Source organism: Poecile atricapillus, chromosome 1 (genome assembly GCF_030490865.1).
Source record: "Poecile atricapillus isolate bPoeAtr1 chromosome 1, bPoeAtr1.hap1, whole genome shotgun sequence".
Taxonomy (NCBI): Eukaryota; Metazoa; Chordata; class Aves; order Passeriformes; family Paridae; genus Poecile; species Poecile atricapillus.
This window is the reverse complement of record NC_081249.1, coordinates 94,076,796-94,092,641: the sequence shown is the minus strand read 5'-3', so window position 1 is coordinate 94,092,641 and position 15,846 is coordinate 94,076,796. Positions and strand designations below refer to the sequence as shown.

Here is a 15,846-nt window from a genome sequence, read left to right as displayed (position 1 = left end):
CCTCTCTCTGAGGGAGGCTCCGAGCTTCCCCTACCCTGCCCTTCCAGGTCTTCTTTAAAAATATTATATCAGTGAGCGGGGAGGAGGGGGAGAGGGGGGAGGAGGAGAAAAGTGGTTTTGTGGGGAGGTAATTTGTACACTTTGAACCAACTGCACAGGCAATGAACAAGCAACAAGAGTATCTGATTAGTCAAACCCCTGCCTTCAGAATAAATGTGTGTGGCTTTTATAAAAGTCAGGTTTAGTTTTACTGAGTCTATCTCCATTTTGCATTTTCTGGCTTCAGGTTTTGCTTTTCTTTCAGGTGGAGGGAAGGCATTTTTTGAGATTCTGAACTTTTTTTTAGGAAAGTATATTGATAGTTTGAAGAAATTTGAGATTGTACCAGCTTATAAGATCCCCAAGAACAGTGAATTCGGGTGCCTCAACCTTTATCTATAGTCAAAACATTTTATATAAATTGCTTGTCAGGGCAAGTCTGACTTTCCTGAGGCTTGGAGGTTTTTACTTTACTTGACTATTCATGATTGTTTTCTGTTTGAAAGTAATTCTCTCATATGCATATATATAGGGAGAAGCATTTAGAGCTCCTATATCCATTCTGCCCTGTAGCTGGCTGTTCTTTATCAGGCCCAGATTCTTGGCTGCCCTGCCAGTGCCCCCTCCTGCCCTGCAGCCCCACCAATTCCCCTAGATGTGGACTCTCCACATCCAACTTTAGGAATATATTAGAAACTTTGAGAACAGTTTCTCAACGCGTTGTATATTCTTCTGCCATTTGAAACTCGACTCGACGCTTCCATCCCCCACACAGGCTTCCTTATCATTAACAGTCCTGGACTCCAGAGCAGTGGTTTGTTTCTTTTCCTTCTGGCTGCACAGCCTACATGGCTCTTGAGCTGTTCTTATATACAGCACTCGCTTGTCTTAACGAGCTCTGATTTCCTTCATCTTTCATTTGGAGTATCAGTATTACTCCAGCTGTGACTTACCTTACAGACAGCCCTTTCAGCGTTGCATAAATCAAACAGAAATTCTCATTTTTAAAACTACTGAATTCATTACAGCTTTGTCAGTGCATACTAATTTAAAACCTGCACTATTGGTCTTCATCATCCTTCCTCTCTTCTAAAAATAAACTCATTTTCTCCTTCCTCTCCCTCCCACCAGCATGTTCACAGACCCGGCAGGCCTCCAGGATTCTCAAAACTTTGAGGAAACCGCCTCCTGGTGCGTGCTCCATCCCCGAGCAGACAGATTGCATCTGTGCGTGCCTTCACATGCAAGGAGCAACTCCAAACTGCATGCACAGCTAGTTAGTCCCTCCAGTGCAGTCTGGGTGCACTCAAAATTCACTCTCCCAGTGCTCAGGTGATGTGGAACTCTGGTAGAGTTCCAGGTACCTGGAAAAGCAGAAGCTGCTGTAAAATGACTGGCTGCTGGATGGGAGGGAATTTAGGTGGGCACTGTCTCATGTGTAGGTATGCTGATATCTAATAAGAACCCACTCTTACACAACTGCTGTCCTATCTGTAGGGCACTAGTGGACTCTAGCTGACTATTTTTATGGAATGTGTAAGCATTAACTTAGTGAGTATAATTCAGCCATCACAAACTCTGAAAAAGGACCAAGGCGTATAAAAACATCCTGGCTAAGATGATTGATTTGTATGCCACAGACGTAAATGTGAACCTGTAATGAATAACAGGCTAAAAATCATCTTCCTGCCATCTCAAAGTGGGTTGTAAGTGCTCATCCTAGAAATTATTATATCCTCTTCTAAGTAAGAGGCAGTGACCCTGTTTAGCTAGTTCACTCATGAATCAGAGTTTAAAAAACTCCATGGATTTGAAAAATGCCTTGTTGTTATTCTAGAAGTAATCTCCTGCACCTGATTACCTAAAACACAATTCTTATTTTCAATGAAATGTAAAAGTCTCTTCTGTGGTGATTAAAGTGAGTCAATACTGTTACTGCAAGTCTTTGTGAGACTCATCAGTGGTCAGTTACAGTGTGGATTTATGTGCCAGCTTATTTCTTCCCTGGCAAAGCTGGGAGAAGGAATCACAGAACCAAACTCTTAAAACTCCTAAAATCAGGTTGTGTTGAGGACATTGCAACTTGCATGCAAGTGACATCAAGTGTAAACCTGCAAGAAAACACAGGCTAAAAATCATCCTCTCTCCATCTGAAGAGAACAAGGAATATACTGAGTTTTCAGCCAAGATTTATGTAAAATTGCCCAAGTATCTTATTCTTTACAAAAGCAGTGTTTGATAAATTCAGTGCAGAGGTGAATTTTGTGTGATCTTTGCTTATTGTTGCTTCAAGGAATGTGTTTTAGTTTTGTTTTGTTTGTGTTTTTTTCCAAGAAGCACTGGAAAATAGGGGCATTCTCTTTCCATTAGTACTGGAGCAGGAGACCAGCTGAACCCTACAGCCAATTCTGCACTACTTCTGCCTCTCTTGCAAAGGTGGATCTATGTGTCATTTTACTCTGCAGCTAGAAAACAACTGCTTACAAGCATTTACAAGAAATCAGATACAAATCTCAGAATCAGATACAGATTCTCTTCCCTCCATTGCATGCTACTTCATACTCCTTGAAATTCACTCCTTCCCCTCCCCATCTCAGAGCAAACAAAAAAGTGAGTAACTTTAAAAAGCTTAAAGGCATCATAAAGATAAGTTTATGTCTGTGTGTTCCTGTTTGTGGTTCCTGACTATGTTGTTTCTCTTTAGATTAATAACCCTACTCACTAAAATAAAAAATTTAATAGTTTAAACCTTTTCCAACAGGGACCAACTCTGCTCTCCTGAATTTGCTCTGCATTTCTTAAATGCTTTAAGCAGACTTAGGGATGTCACTGCATGTTGCCATATTCCACATGTGACACTTCCTTATCTGGGCAGAAGATTTGCGAAGATAATCTAAAGCACTGCTGTGAATAATAAAGTGATCTGTAATTATCCGAGTGGAGCAGCAGCAAGCATGTTTGTCAGTAGTCTGGGGTGTTTTTATGTGATAGTGATTCACTTAGGGCATCATGTAGGGTCTTATTCTTCCCACAGCTCTCTTTCCTAAGACAGAGCCAAGCTATCAAAAATACTGAGTACATGGAAATTCCTCTCATAACACTCCTGCACAGATATTCCAGAAAGCTCAGGAGGACAGACTCAATCCTCTCCTCAGACTACTCTGCTATTTCCACAGCATTTTGCTCTTCCCAGGCTTCACCAGATACAAGTAAACCTTTTTCCCAAAAAAAATTCTCTGCTGAATCAACCAGCTACTGTTTTGGCTCAGGTGTGTGTTCTTCCATTTGGGACACCCATCTTGTCCAGCCCCTGACTCAGCTCTGAAAAAATGACACTTCTGGGTGCTGAGTAGTTTTGAACCTGAGAACCAACTTAACTTTTGTAACCAGACATTCAGAGCAGGTACTGTGATGCTGTCCCTGCATTTGGCCAGATCTGCTTTAAACTGTGCATTTCTCTGATGGTTCTGCCTCTCTCAAATGCACCTGCGAGATCTGCCAGGTCAGAGTTTGCATCATTCCTTAATCTTCCTCGTAGGAATATGGCAGTATTTTCAACAGCAGCAAGGGAAAAGCTTTCATGTCTTTGTTCACACTTCTGTACTGCCTGTGATACATGCATTATGGTAGGTAGTCACGTAATTTGTGGGGAAAATATCTGCACAGGAAGTAGGCAGTGCTGCTGATTTTCTTTCTTACACACACCACCACCCCCTGAAAACATCTGCAATTGAAGCATTTCAGGTAGCAAGGTGTGGGTTTGGGGTTTTGGGGTTTTCGTTTTGTTTTTTGGGTTTTTTTTTTTCTTTGTTGTTGTTGTTTTACACTCTGTTTTACTGATAGCTTAAATGTCATTTTATTCCAGCTTGTACATGCACTTTAATATAAGCACAGGCATCTAGATAAAATAAGCTGCATATCTGTAAATTATTAATAGTGAGGACTAATGCTGAGGAGGACAGAGGTTCATTTGGCTGTAAAATAAAGTGTAGTAGTTTCTGAATTATTTTACTTAAAAATCATGTAAAAAACAGACCTAATTAAAAAAGAAAAAAATCAAAAACCCCACATTAAATTGGCAGAAACTGCCCTACTATGCTATGGCTAGTTGAAGGCAGGCTCAGAGGCAACCACATAAAGGCTAACCAATGGAAGTTTCACCCCTCAACAAAGAGGAAAGGGTGGAACTTATTCAGGTAAAATTGTGGGCACTGAGACAATGCATGATGATAGACTGAAATAGTTTCGTGCTTAGACCAGTGGTCTACAAAATGCAGTGCAGGAAGAAAATATTTTTGTACACTTAATTTTAAAATATTGATTATTGTTTCTTGCCATTTATCTCATGCTTTTTTAATTTATATTTTTGTGTATGTTTTATAATGTACAAATCATATATTGGTGCTGTAGTACATGTACATAATTCTAAAAAAACACATTTAATAGGGGTGCCTGCTCAAAAAGTTTTTACTGACAAGGTACATGATTAAAAAGTTTGGAGACCACTGACATAGATGATGAGAATCATTATAATGCCCCAGTGCTTTTCATGATCTTTGGAAACACATCTAAAAGGTTTTCTGTCTGTGAAAATTATAGTACTGCATCCTGGGCCACAAAATATTAAAGAAAAATAAAGAAGGCAGAAATAAAACCAGGCAAACTGTGTAAAGAGGTCTGAGGTGAGTCGAAGGGTTTTCCTGCTGACTCAGGCTGTGTAAAATGCTCATAGATGGTGCCTAAAACTAAAACCACCCTTTTTACTATTGCAAAGAGAATATTTGCTGGGGGAGGTGACAGCTTGTTAATTAACTAGCAGTTTTGGAAAAAAACAGGCAGATTTTGAATACATTTTTCAGGTCTGAATCAGTAACTCCTGATGTGAATGTGATATATGAAGAAGGTTTTGTTCTTTTTTTGTCCTTTTCAGCTTCATTTAATGCAGATGGTGCCACCTCCTACAAATGTTTATTTATTTCCTTAGATTGTGAGAACTAAAATTACAGATATTTAGTACTAAACAATTTAATAATTTTTGCAACATATTGGGGTTTTGGTTTTGTTTGTTTTGTTTGCAGCACTCTGATGTTAAACTCTCTGTCAGTGCCTGAGAAGTTAGTAATGCTCTTCTTGATCCAGGTCTGCTATCACAGAAATTTCACTTTTGCAAAAAGCAGGAACAGCATTTATTCTATAGCTCTCAGCATTATTCCCTTTGTGCTTTGCTGCACACAGTAAAGCAAACTTTTACTTTTAAAACCTTCCCAGCTGATCCTGTTGTGTAACTAAACTAATCAACCAGCGGTTCTGCTGAGGCACACTGAGGAGGTGTGAAAGGGAGAGAAAAAAGAAGGAAGATAGTTATTGGCAAGGAATCACCCAGTGCATTCACTTGTAATGTTTTATTGGGTTATTTTTACTATATGGAAGGGTGTTTTTCCAGAAAAAAAAAAAAAAAAATCCAGGTAAAATCTGTATATTTGATTTTAATTAAATGAAGTTAAAATACAATTCTTCGCTCTGGTTGCTTTTGAGCAGCTGCACACTTCATATTGATCAGGGCAGATTAGGAAAAAGAAGAGGCCACTGTAGCCTAATTTAATAATGGAAGTAGTAATGGCTGCAAAGTTTTTCAGAATTGGTTTTCATGTTTATGAAATTAGATCTCTTAGGAGAAAATCTGAAGACATGCCAGTGTTGAATAATTCACTGCACTTTACAGTAAATGACTCAGATTCTGAGATACACACGGGTTTTGTTGACTTTTTTTCTTTTAATGTTTTCTGACTTCCACCTTTGATAGCTTTTCCAGGTATACAGAAAGAAGTTCCTGATTTTTTTTCCCTTCCCTATTGCTAATACATATATTTAATAGTCTTGCAAGTCATTAGTTCAATAAATTAACCCCTTAAATAAACTTCTATAAATAAAATTGACTGTCCTTCTGTGATATATTTCATTGAGAGAGGTTTTCTAATTGCTCAGTGAGTTTCATATCCCTTTTCAGGTTTATCTCTACTTTGTCAAGGTATCAAAACTAGACATGCTATGTCAGAGTCAGCAGCAATTCTAGATGTGATACCACCTCTTTCCTCCTTGTGATTTCTCAGTGTGTACATCCGAGGTTACGGGAAAGTTGGGAGGTTTTTTGGGGGGCCACATCTTGTCAGTTGGTATTTCACCAACATTTTTCATTTTGCATTTCCCAGGATAAAGTTTTATGTCAGGTAAGTATAGCCTCCAGTCCTTGTTTTTAAATTAATGAGCTCATCGATGACCTTATTGAAATGCATGTTTGCTTGCCCCAGCTAGGACATGATCAGGTCACCCTGTCCCAGTGCCTTCTCCATGTCATTATTTACCCTTTTCTCGTGTCATCTGTGAGGTTTATCAGCAATACTCTGCTTTCTTCCAGACCATCGATAAAGATGTCAAGTATTTTAGAGTCCAGGATAAACCCCAGACACATCCCAAAATATGTCTTTGTAGACAGTCACATTATAAGGTGGTGGTGGGACAGCTCCATGATCCAGAAAGTGGGACAAATAGACAGAAATTTCTTAAATTAAATGTAATTTCTAATTTTTTTTAATTAAAAAATTAATGTTGCATCAAACCCAGTAAGTTTCTTCTATGACTGCTTTCACCTTTACATCCTAGTCTCTGACCTTACTGCAAAAATGCTTCCTGGCTTTTTCGTGGAGGAGTTGGTCGGGATAACTCCCCAGAAGTCCTCAGAGATGTGAAAGCCTCGGATGTTTCTGGGTTTTTTTTCTGAATATTTGCTTTGGAGTTTTGTAAAACCAAGACTGGCTGGGCTGATCTCTAAGCCAGGGGAGTTGTTAACCACTCTTAAGAGTCCTCTTGTAATTCCCGTGGTTTTCTGTACCAGGGATGGAGGGAAACAGCCAGTTTGGGGCATGGACCCAGCGTTGCCAATTTTTGCAATTTTTCCTGGATTTTTTTTTTTCCCCTTAATTGGTGTTTTCTCGCGTCATTCAGCCGGGCTGTCACATCCCCGTTTTTTACAAGCAACCAAGAGAAACAGAACTAGAAAGGTGTGTGTAGCCAGGTGGGGATCAGCCTTTTCTCCCAGCCAAACAGCGACAGGAGGAGAGGACAGGGTGCCGGGGCGGCTGAGGCTGGACAAGCAGGGATTTCCCCACAGCCAGGCCGATGAGCCATTGGAAGGGCTCCCCGGGGGGGCCGGCGCCTCCGGAAGGGGCGGCAGGACTACATCACCCAGCGTGCCCCGCGCGGGCGGGCGCGGCGGGCGGAAGTGGGGCCCGGCCGGGTGCGAGGCGGCGGCGGCGGCGATGGGCGGTGGGTGCCGGGCCGGGCCCGCCGGGCGGGCGCTCAGGGCATTTGGGGCTGAGGCGGGGGACGGGGCTCAGGGCTCGGGGTGCTCCCTTCGGGTTTGCTTTGGGCCCCCCGCGCTGGGGCTGACGCCTGGGAGGCCCCAGACCCCCGGGGGCGGCCGCGCTCCGTGGGGATGCCCGGCTGGCCCGGCCCGGTGCTGGGCTGGCCTGCAGGGACAGGTGCTCTTGGCCTGAGGGCTTTTCAAGTAATTTCCCCTCTCTATCTTATCTTTTGGGTTTTTTTTTTTTCGTTAATGATAGCACTAGGAGATGTCTGTGAAGGTATTTCAGAGTAAAATGATGATGTCGAGTCATTTGGTTTGCTCTTTGCTTGTAGATCACTTGTTGTGAACTGGCAGTGTGGAAGAAGCTGAATGAATGGAACAGACAGGGCAGAAGGGAAGTTTGCCTTTCATGCTCCCCGCTGGCCACAGGACACAAACAACACTGTGCCTCTGAAGAGACCTGGAATCATCGGAGCTGTGTGTTCTGAGGGACTCTGAGCATCTCTGAAGGTAAAAAAGTGCTTGGTAGCAATCTTTCCTAACCTTTTGTTACCCTGAATATCGAATGGACAGTCCATCTTGATGCTGTTTCCAGCCCTCTCCCCATATATGCCTTCTTGTAGGCCTTCTGTCTAATCCCTTTTTGATTGCTAGCATATTTGCTGAGAGAATGCCGGCGAATGCAGCAGGGACTCTTTTGTGATGTCATGTAGAAGGAGTTTTTTAAATGTGGTGACCCCACTGCTGGCTGAAAGGGGTGACCGCAGCAACAAGATAAAAATATGCATGTTTTTGTATTTTCTACCATGGTACAGTAACTTCTTACAAAGACTGTTCAGTCTTCAGTCTTAGAATTGATTTTTTGCCAGAATACTTGTTTTTGTTCCGTTCTCTGTTTCTGTTTTTTCTTCCCTGACTCTACTGACTTGTCCCCTTTGTTTTTCCCTTCTTTGAAGTGCGTGCAATCTTGTCATTCTGTTGAGTATTGCTTCCAGTTTGGCCTTTACATTCTCTTTCTTGAGCTTTTTTCAAAAATTTTCTTTTTTGAAAATTTTAAAAAACTTTATGTGTCTCACTTCTTTTAAAAAATGAATATAACTGCAGTATCTCACTAAGCACTTTTGCCTGTTTACAATCACCTAGTGTTATCTTAAATTTGTTGCATAGCTTAGTTTCAGCTGTAACTTGCCTGAAATAGCTTCTCCTGTTGGACAAAAATGTGCTGTCAGAGCTATATGAATGAACCTGTTAAAACAGTGAAGCCTCTTGTTGACAGCCTGTGGATAAAAAGCATTTTTATTTGTTGTCAATCTTTAGGTCTTTATAATTAGTGTCATCTTTGGTAGTACTGATGTTATTTTTTCATAAGTAAATTTATTCTAAAGCAACTCCTACACATTGTTCTGCACAGAATCTTTTGCAGAGCATGGCATGAATCCCATAAACACGCAGTGTGTTACTTCATGGACTTCTCTGGTAGCTATTTCTTACCAGCTGTGCTCGCTGCTCCCTTTGAGCTCAGCCTGGGGCTGTCAGGATGCTTCTCTTTGGAAAGGACACCTCATTTAAGGGGCAGTGTGTCTCCTGTAAATGAAGATGCAGTGGATATGCACAGTGAATGGGCAGGGTAGTCAAATCTACTCCACTGGCAGGAAAAACTGGTTCAAGCTTTGCATGAAGTGTTGTGGAGTTCTTCATCTTTTCTGTAAGTAGCTGAAGTGTTAGGCAGAAGCACTGAGGGGACCTTTATTGTAAGGAATTGGGGACCCACTCTTGCCTTGTCACTGTCATGTCCATACTGAAAGTCATTTTGGGACAAGTGCCACACAAAGCCACACAATAGATTTCAGGGATCTCCAGCCCCCTTGGCTGCTCTCTACCTATGCCTGCACTTACATGACAAGGATTGAGTGTCAGTAGGTTTCCATGTCTCTTTTACCAAGTGGATAATGACTGGGCAATTTGCTGTTTGGTGATTCAGCTTTCATTTTGCTTATGAACTGTTTTTAGTTGCCTGCTGACGTCGACTTTGCCGTGTTCACAGCATGCCAGCACACAGAAGGCTGGTCCAGAAGTGTGTGGATGTTTTTTGATGGTGATCTGGTAGGGATACTGCCAGCACCAGTGTTCTGCACATGGCACCAGGGATATGTAGCTGAAAGTAAGATTTTTGGGCCAGTTCTTTTCTTTTCTCTGTGTTAGGTATAAATTTGGTAGGGCTTTGTCACTGTCAGCATTTATATTGAAAGGTAGTGACAGCAGATCAGTGGCCCAATGATGTTCTGGTTGCGTTCTTTTTCACCAGATGCTACTCTGAGGATGGAGCTTGTGGGTTGTTGTGATCCTTCCACCCAGAGAGAGCCCTTTCTAAAGAGAGTCTGTTGCAAAGGGTTCCTCTTGCATTAGATGTGATTGCAATATCGTGGAAAATCCAGACCAGCCTGCTCAGCAGCCTGTTCTGCTGCTTGCTCTGAGTGATCTGCTCAGCTCTGAGCTCAGCTGGGCAGGAGCATTGGCCCCGCAGGTGCCACTTGCCCTGTTTGCTTCGGGGGCTGTGTGAAGGGGTGGGGATCCCTCAGTTAGCTCAGTAGGGCTGAATGTTGAGGTCAGATCTATACAGCAACATGCTCTTCCTATCCCATATCCTGTGTACCTGGAGCAAGATGCTGGGATATTGAAAGAGAGTGGAAGTACATAACCAGAAATTAAACACTGCACAGAGAATTTGCTTCCAAGTCTGGGCTTGCTTCTATGTTTTCTATATTAATAAACCTGGATACAATGTATTCTCCCTCTCAATATTTCTATTATCTTGTACAAGTTCACAGCTTGTAGATTATTATTTAAGTACAGTCGTGGTTTGCAAACTTTGCAGTGTTTTAAGTGGATGTTTTTTGTCAGTTCACCACAAATCAGTTCTATTCTTTCTCATCGCAAAGGATGCAGTTCAAGGATGGATATTGCAGAGTGTGCTTCATTTAACATGGAAATGAAGCATAGGAAATGATATGGGAACACATAATTTCTCCTCCTTGTTAGCCAGTTTCAGACAAATAGAGGCACAGATGGAGAGGCAAAGAAATAAGAATGGTATTGTTAACAGCAAACATTGATGCCTTCAAAATTCCCTTCTTGAATTTGTAGTTTGTTTCTTAGTTCATAATTTCTTGCTGACAAGTCTGACTTGAGGCACTTCACTGTTTTTTCCTTGTGAATGCTGAGGTTTAAGGCACTTGCTGTTTCCAGTTGCGGTTCCTTCAGTTGCAAAGAAAGTAGACCAAAATATTTTGATCAAAGTGTGTGGGAGAAGGGAGGTAGAGTAAGCATTAGACAAGAGCTGATTAGATAGTTGCTCCTGCCACCAGCCTACCTCTAGCTGCTGAACTAGTTTCAATTTATTTTCTTTTTCTGGCAAGTGCCTCAAGCCTGATTCATAATAATCCATACATTTTATCAAGCACAGAAAGTGCATGAGAACAACTGGCATCTGAGAGGAGTCCTCTGGTGTATTGCAGCCACAAAACATTTCTTATATTACCAATCAGTTACTCATTAAAGTCATGGTATTTTTCTTTTCCCCATGCCTCCTTTGACCCTGAATCTATGTCATTTGGGAGCACAACCCCACAAAGGAGGGCATAAAATACCCCTAAGAGAGGGACACAGAGCCAAGTCCTTGTGGGAGCATATGAAGGCCTTTCAGTTTTGTCACATTGTTCCCATGGAACAGGGCACCCCCTGCATTGTTCTAGGTTTTCAAAAATACCATGGTATATATTGTGGCATTGTTGTTGCATTTATTATGATTTCCAAACTTGTCTTCCAGTGCTTCCTTCATGTTCTGTCTCTAGTGCCTAGATACATTTCTCTCTTCCCTAAAGGCATTGCAGCACCTTGGCACGGCTGTCCTTTGTGAGCAGCCTGGAAGGGCTTTTTCATCGTGGCTGTGGTTCTTATCTTTGCTGTAAACACAAGCTGTGAAAGCCGTATGGGGTGGCAGGCTAAAAATAACTTCTACCCTTGGTAATCTCTTAAGGAAAGCTAAGTCTTCTTCCTGGGTGTTGTGGATGGAGTCTCTGACGTTCCCTACAGTCAGGATCACGAATGGCAGCGAGCTGTGTCATCTCTGGGGATGAGTTGGTGTTGTTCTGTCTATCAGTTGCTGTTTCAGGGCGAGCAGCCAGTGCAGTGTGCCTGGGAGAGCACACTCCAGGATATTATCCCTACTCGGAACTCGCAGATCCTGTGAGTGCTGGCCATCCCTGTAGATTTGCTCAGTGGTCCTTTGATTCTAGCAGGTAGGAAAAGGAAGGTGTGCATATCCTGAGGGGACCTTGCAGAAGGGGGATGATGTCCCGAGTATGGCACCACTGGGATAACACTGTACTTCCAGAAGTGTTGCTCACTTGTCCCTGTGTTCCCAGCGAGGGCGCCATGATGGATAACCGGTTTGCTACAGCGCTGGTGATCGCCTGCGTGCTCAGCCTCATCTCCACCATCTACATGGCAGCCTCCATCGGCACCGACTTCTGGTACGAGTACCACACCGTGTCCCCAGCCGAGAACATTAGTGAAGCCAGTAGAATCATCTGGGAGGAGTTTGTCAGCAAAGATGCGGATGAGAAGACGTACACAGATGCGCTCTTCCGATACAATGGCACGGTTGGATTGTGGCGGAGGTGCATCACTGTACCCAAAAACTCTCACTGGTACAGCCCACCAGGTATCTCCAGTGCAATTATCACTTCCCTAGATTCCCTGGGGTGCTGTGTGCTAACTTCCTCGGAATAGATTTGTGCCATTTTGTTCCTCCAGAAGGCTTATTTCTAGCTTTTGTTTTGGTTGGTTGGATTTTTAATAAAGACAGTGCAGATTTTTAAAGAAGCAAAGGGCAAAATGGTCTGTGGCTGTCAGTGCTGCAGTTTCTGGTTTTGAGACATGATACTTGATCTAAATTTAGTCTTACAAGCTTGATTTTTATTTTGCCTCAGCTGTCCAGTTGGGGATATATTTATAGTTGCTCTACCAGTTACTGTCTTTTTAGGATAGATCCTGGGATCCAGCAATGGAATAAAGACACTACTTTATCAAGGAGGCATTCATTCCTTTTAGCTAGGCATTCACTTTGTTCATGTCGCAACTATCCCTCCATTGCATCAGCACACCTTGGCTTCTTTGAATAGATACAGAATTAAATATTTGTATTATCTTTTTTAATTGTTGGGGGATAAAATGTGAAGTAAACAACTATTTTAACTGCTTCAAAGTCAATTTTGGGTACTTACTCCATGTACTTACTCCTTCATTTTGAATCCTCTTAAGTATGTACTTTCGACTACATTTTGTGGAGAAAAAGACATACATTAAATACTTTTCTTTTTTTCCCCTCTCATGAAAATACTTACTTTGGAAGACACTTCAACCAGTTCTGCTCAATAGTATCCTCAAAGTAAAATCTGAGGTAGAAGCTTAGTGTAAAGAAGCAAATCCTTCATGTTCTTTAAACAGGCCTTTCTGTCCCATTTTTGATTTGACTGTTAATACAAGACCACATTCTGCATATGGAGATAAGCACACCTTAGTTAGGAAACCCTGAGCTCGAGAGTATGTGACAACATAGTTGAGCATCATATGCCACCACAATACTTTGCTAATCTGTTACACATGGCACAATTATCTGTGGATAATCCAGGGAAGCTTGAAGATTCTGCATGTTGGGATGCTATCCCTTAGTGCAGCACCTCAAAACAGACACATAGTGCCAACTACATCATGGGAATGCATCTGCAGATCTGTTTGGAGAGGTATTTTTTTTACAAATGGAATTCTGAGGAGCTTCCTAGCTCATTGGAATCATTGGGAAAGGAGAGTTTGAAAGGGGAGAAGGAAGGTTGGGGAGAGACATCTAACGGCAATTTTTTTCTTATTTTCCATCCCCAGAAACTGATATGACTACAAACTGCATCAGTTTCTCCCTCTCTGATCAATTTGTAGAAAAGTACATAGAGCCTGGAAATCACAACAGTGGCACGGATTTGAATCGGACTTGTAAGTGTCTTTCATTTCTGGCAGATAACAAGTAGAGTTAAAAAAAGTTGTTTCTCAAATTCAGTCACTAGTGAGGAAAGCTTCTGTCTTTCTTGGTCTTGCTCACCATTTATTATTACAGTTGGCAGTAGGTCAAAGTTTAAAAGGAAGACATAGATGTGTTAGCAAGGGTTTTGCCTATGAATGCAGTATAGGGATGTGTGAGTTAACAAATTAGGTTATTTCTGTTTCAATGGAATCTATGGTCCTTTTTGACTATGAAGCTAGAATGTCTGATGAAACAGAAACAGCAGGGTAGAAGGGAATGTAAGATGGTGGGAGATCTTTTTCTAGCCGATCTTTAGCAAATTTGACTTGTTTGTTTCTTTCACATGCAGATCTGTGGCGATTGCAGTTTCTCCTGCCCTTTGTCAGCATCGGCCTCATGTGCTTTGGGGCTCTGATTGGGCTCTGTGCGTGTGCCTGTCGCAGCCTTTACCCGGCCATTGCCACCGGAGTCCTGCATTTCCTAGCAGGTAAGTGTCCTGCCACCCTCCTCCCAGAAGCTCAGGAGTACCCCTGGAGTACTCTCTCCGTGGGTCAGCTCACTGCTTTGCTGCTTCCTTCCCCAGGGCTGTGCACGCTGGGCCTCGTTGGCTGCTATGTAGCTGGGATTGAGCTGCTCCATAGGAAGCTGCCTCTGCCGGAGGATGTGAAGGGTGAATTCGGCTGGTCCTTCTGCCTCGCCTGTGTGTCAGCACCTTTGCAGTTCATGGCAGCTGCTCTTTTCATCTGGGCAGCTCGCACCAACAGGAAGGAATTCACCCTCCTGAAAGCCTACCGTGTGGCATAAGTGCTGCTACTGCAGTCTGGGCTTTCCATGTTAGAGCCTCTTGTCCACCAGCCCTTACTACTTTTTTCTTTTAGTCAGAGTTTTTCATGTACTGCATGCTTCTTGCCAGTCAAGACAATTTAGCCTGCAGGCCCTGAAGACAAAGACCTCTGGGCTAAATGACCAAATCCTGCCAGAAGTCTGCAGAACTTGAACAGGTTTTTTAATTGGGTTTTTTTAAGAATTGTTATTATTTTTTAAGCTACGTTTGGTTGTTGACAGTTCCCCTTAGTTAGGTGTACATGCCTCTTCCTAATTTTATTACCCTGTCAGCCTGGAGGAAATAGAAGTGGGGTGGAAGAGAGACAAGAAGAGGTGCAGGTATGCAAGAATAGGAACCTCAGTGCACAAATAATACCTACTCAAGAGCTGTCTGCTGTGTGACTGAAGCAGGCAGTACCTACAGGGAGCACCCAAGAGAGATGGGGGAATTCAGAAACCTCTGTTCCGGAAACACAGTAGCTAAATCAGTCTGTAGCTCAGGTCAGGGTGTCCTATCATCACTAGTTTGCTGTGTTCCGTGGTTTTTCTGCCCAAAACTGCTGGAGGCTGAGCAGGCAGCTGTGGGAGTGCCTGTAAGCACACTGTCCTGAAGGGACCTTCTGCACTTGCTTCTGCCAAGGAGTGGGATAAGATGGCCCTTGTGGAGCTCTGTCCTGCTGTAGCTCCACTGTTTCCAGGACCAGTCTAGTTTGGTATCTGCACTACATGTGATTGTGCACTCTAATCTTAATTTGTGGTGCTTTTGCTTGATGTGGAATAAGGCTTTCTTTTCTCTTGTTGAAAATGACCTCCTCACAAGTTTTTTCGTTTTAATTTGGTTTAGTGTATGTGTGTATATATACATATATAAACTTAACTTTTTTTAAACCTCGCTTGTTTTACATGTATATCACATAACAGGGGTTTTTTAAATGGTGCTGCTCTTTTCCCGTCTTGTTTAAATTAAATAATAATAATAATAATAATAAAGACTCTGAAATTTTTAGCATTGCATGAATCTGATGGGAGGGTGAGGGAATTATCTAGAGTGGATTTTACTTGAGGAAAGAATAAGCAGTGTCTAGATCACTCTGTTTTCATGGAAATGTCACCAGAAACAATGACCATAGATTGGACTTTTTAAAGTAAATTCTTGAGCTTCTGCTGATTTTAAATTTTCTCCTGCTCATCATTGGTGGTCACAACATCCCATAATTTCTAATTCGTTCAAAAATGTTACATTTATTCTAAATTACTGTAACTTTAGCCAGACTGGGTGACATGTTATATCTAGAAAACAGTGTTCCAAGACTGAACTGCTTAGTTCTGAGGCCTTAACTCACCTTGTTTCCTTACTCCAGGCTTAATAAAAGAAGTATGCCTTAGGAGAAATACTTCCTGACAAAACGAGTGATGGCAAGGATTCTTTGGGATACTGGTTGATGAGAATGACACAGAAAGAGGCATTTTTATCTCATGGCTGCTTTTCTATTGTGCCTTTTTGCTTTTTTTTTTCCCATAGGTGTTTCTACCCAAGCTATGT

The 15,846-nt window shown here is 42.2% G+C and overlaps 1 protein-coding gene across 2 annotated transcripts; it reads left to right on the top strand.

Annotated features, from left to right (window-relative positions):
* Window positions 1-7,315: 7,315 nt before the first annotated feature.
* Window positions 7,316-15,478, top strand: CLDND1 (claudin domain containing 1). Of its 2 annotated transcripts, none has more exons than XM_058829933.1 (6): window positions 7,316-7,362; window positions 7,735-7,912; window positions 11,827-12,125; window positions 13,343-13,450; window positions 13,828-13,965; window positions 14,062-15,478. In XM_058829933.1, exons 3-6 carry the CDS (start codon window positions 11,837-11,839, stop codon window positions 14,280-14,282), a joined length of 756 nt encoding a protein of 251 aa, XP_058685916.1. In that variant the 5' UTR covers window positions 7,316-7,362; window positions 7,735-7,912; window positions 11,827-11,836; the 3' UTR covers window positions 14,283-15,478. The 2 variants fall into 2 exon arrangements, with proteins under 2 accessions (XP_058685916.1, XP_058685915.1); XM_058829932.1 differs by lacking the exon at window positions 7,316-7,362 and adding an exon at window positions 7,451-7,603.
* The last annotated feature ends 368 nt before the right edge of the window (window positions 15,479-15,846 follow it).

Bases quoted from the DNA above. Each gene is read 5' to 3' on its own strand.
- CLDND1 (XM_058829933.1), top strand. From the start codon at position 11,837: ATGATGGATAACCGGTTTGCTACAGCGCTGGTGATCGCCTGCGTGCTC. The intron at 12,126-13,342 runs GTATCTCCAGTG...TTCCATCCCCAG, and splicing joins TCACTGGTACAGCCCACCAG to AAACTGATATGACTACAAAC. The intron at 13,451-13,827 runs GTAAGTGTCTTT...TTTCACATGCAG, and splicing joins CACGGATTTGAATCGGACTT to ATCTGTGGCGATTGCAGTTT.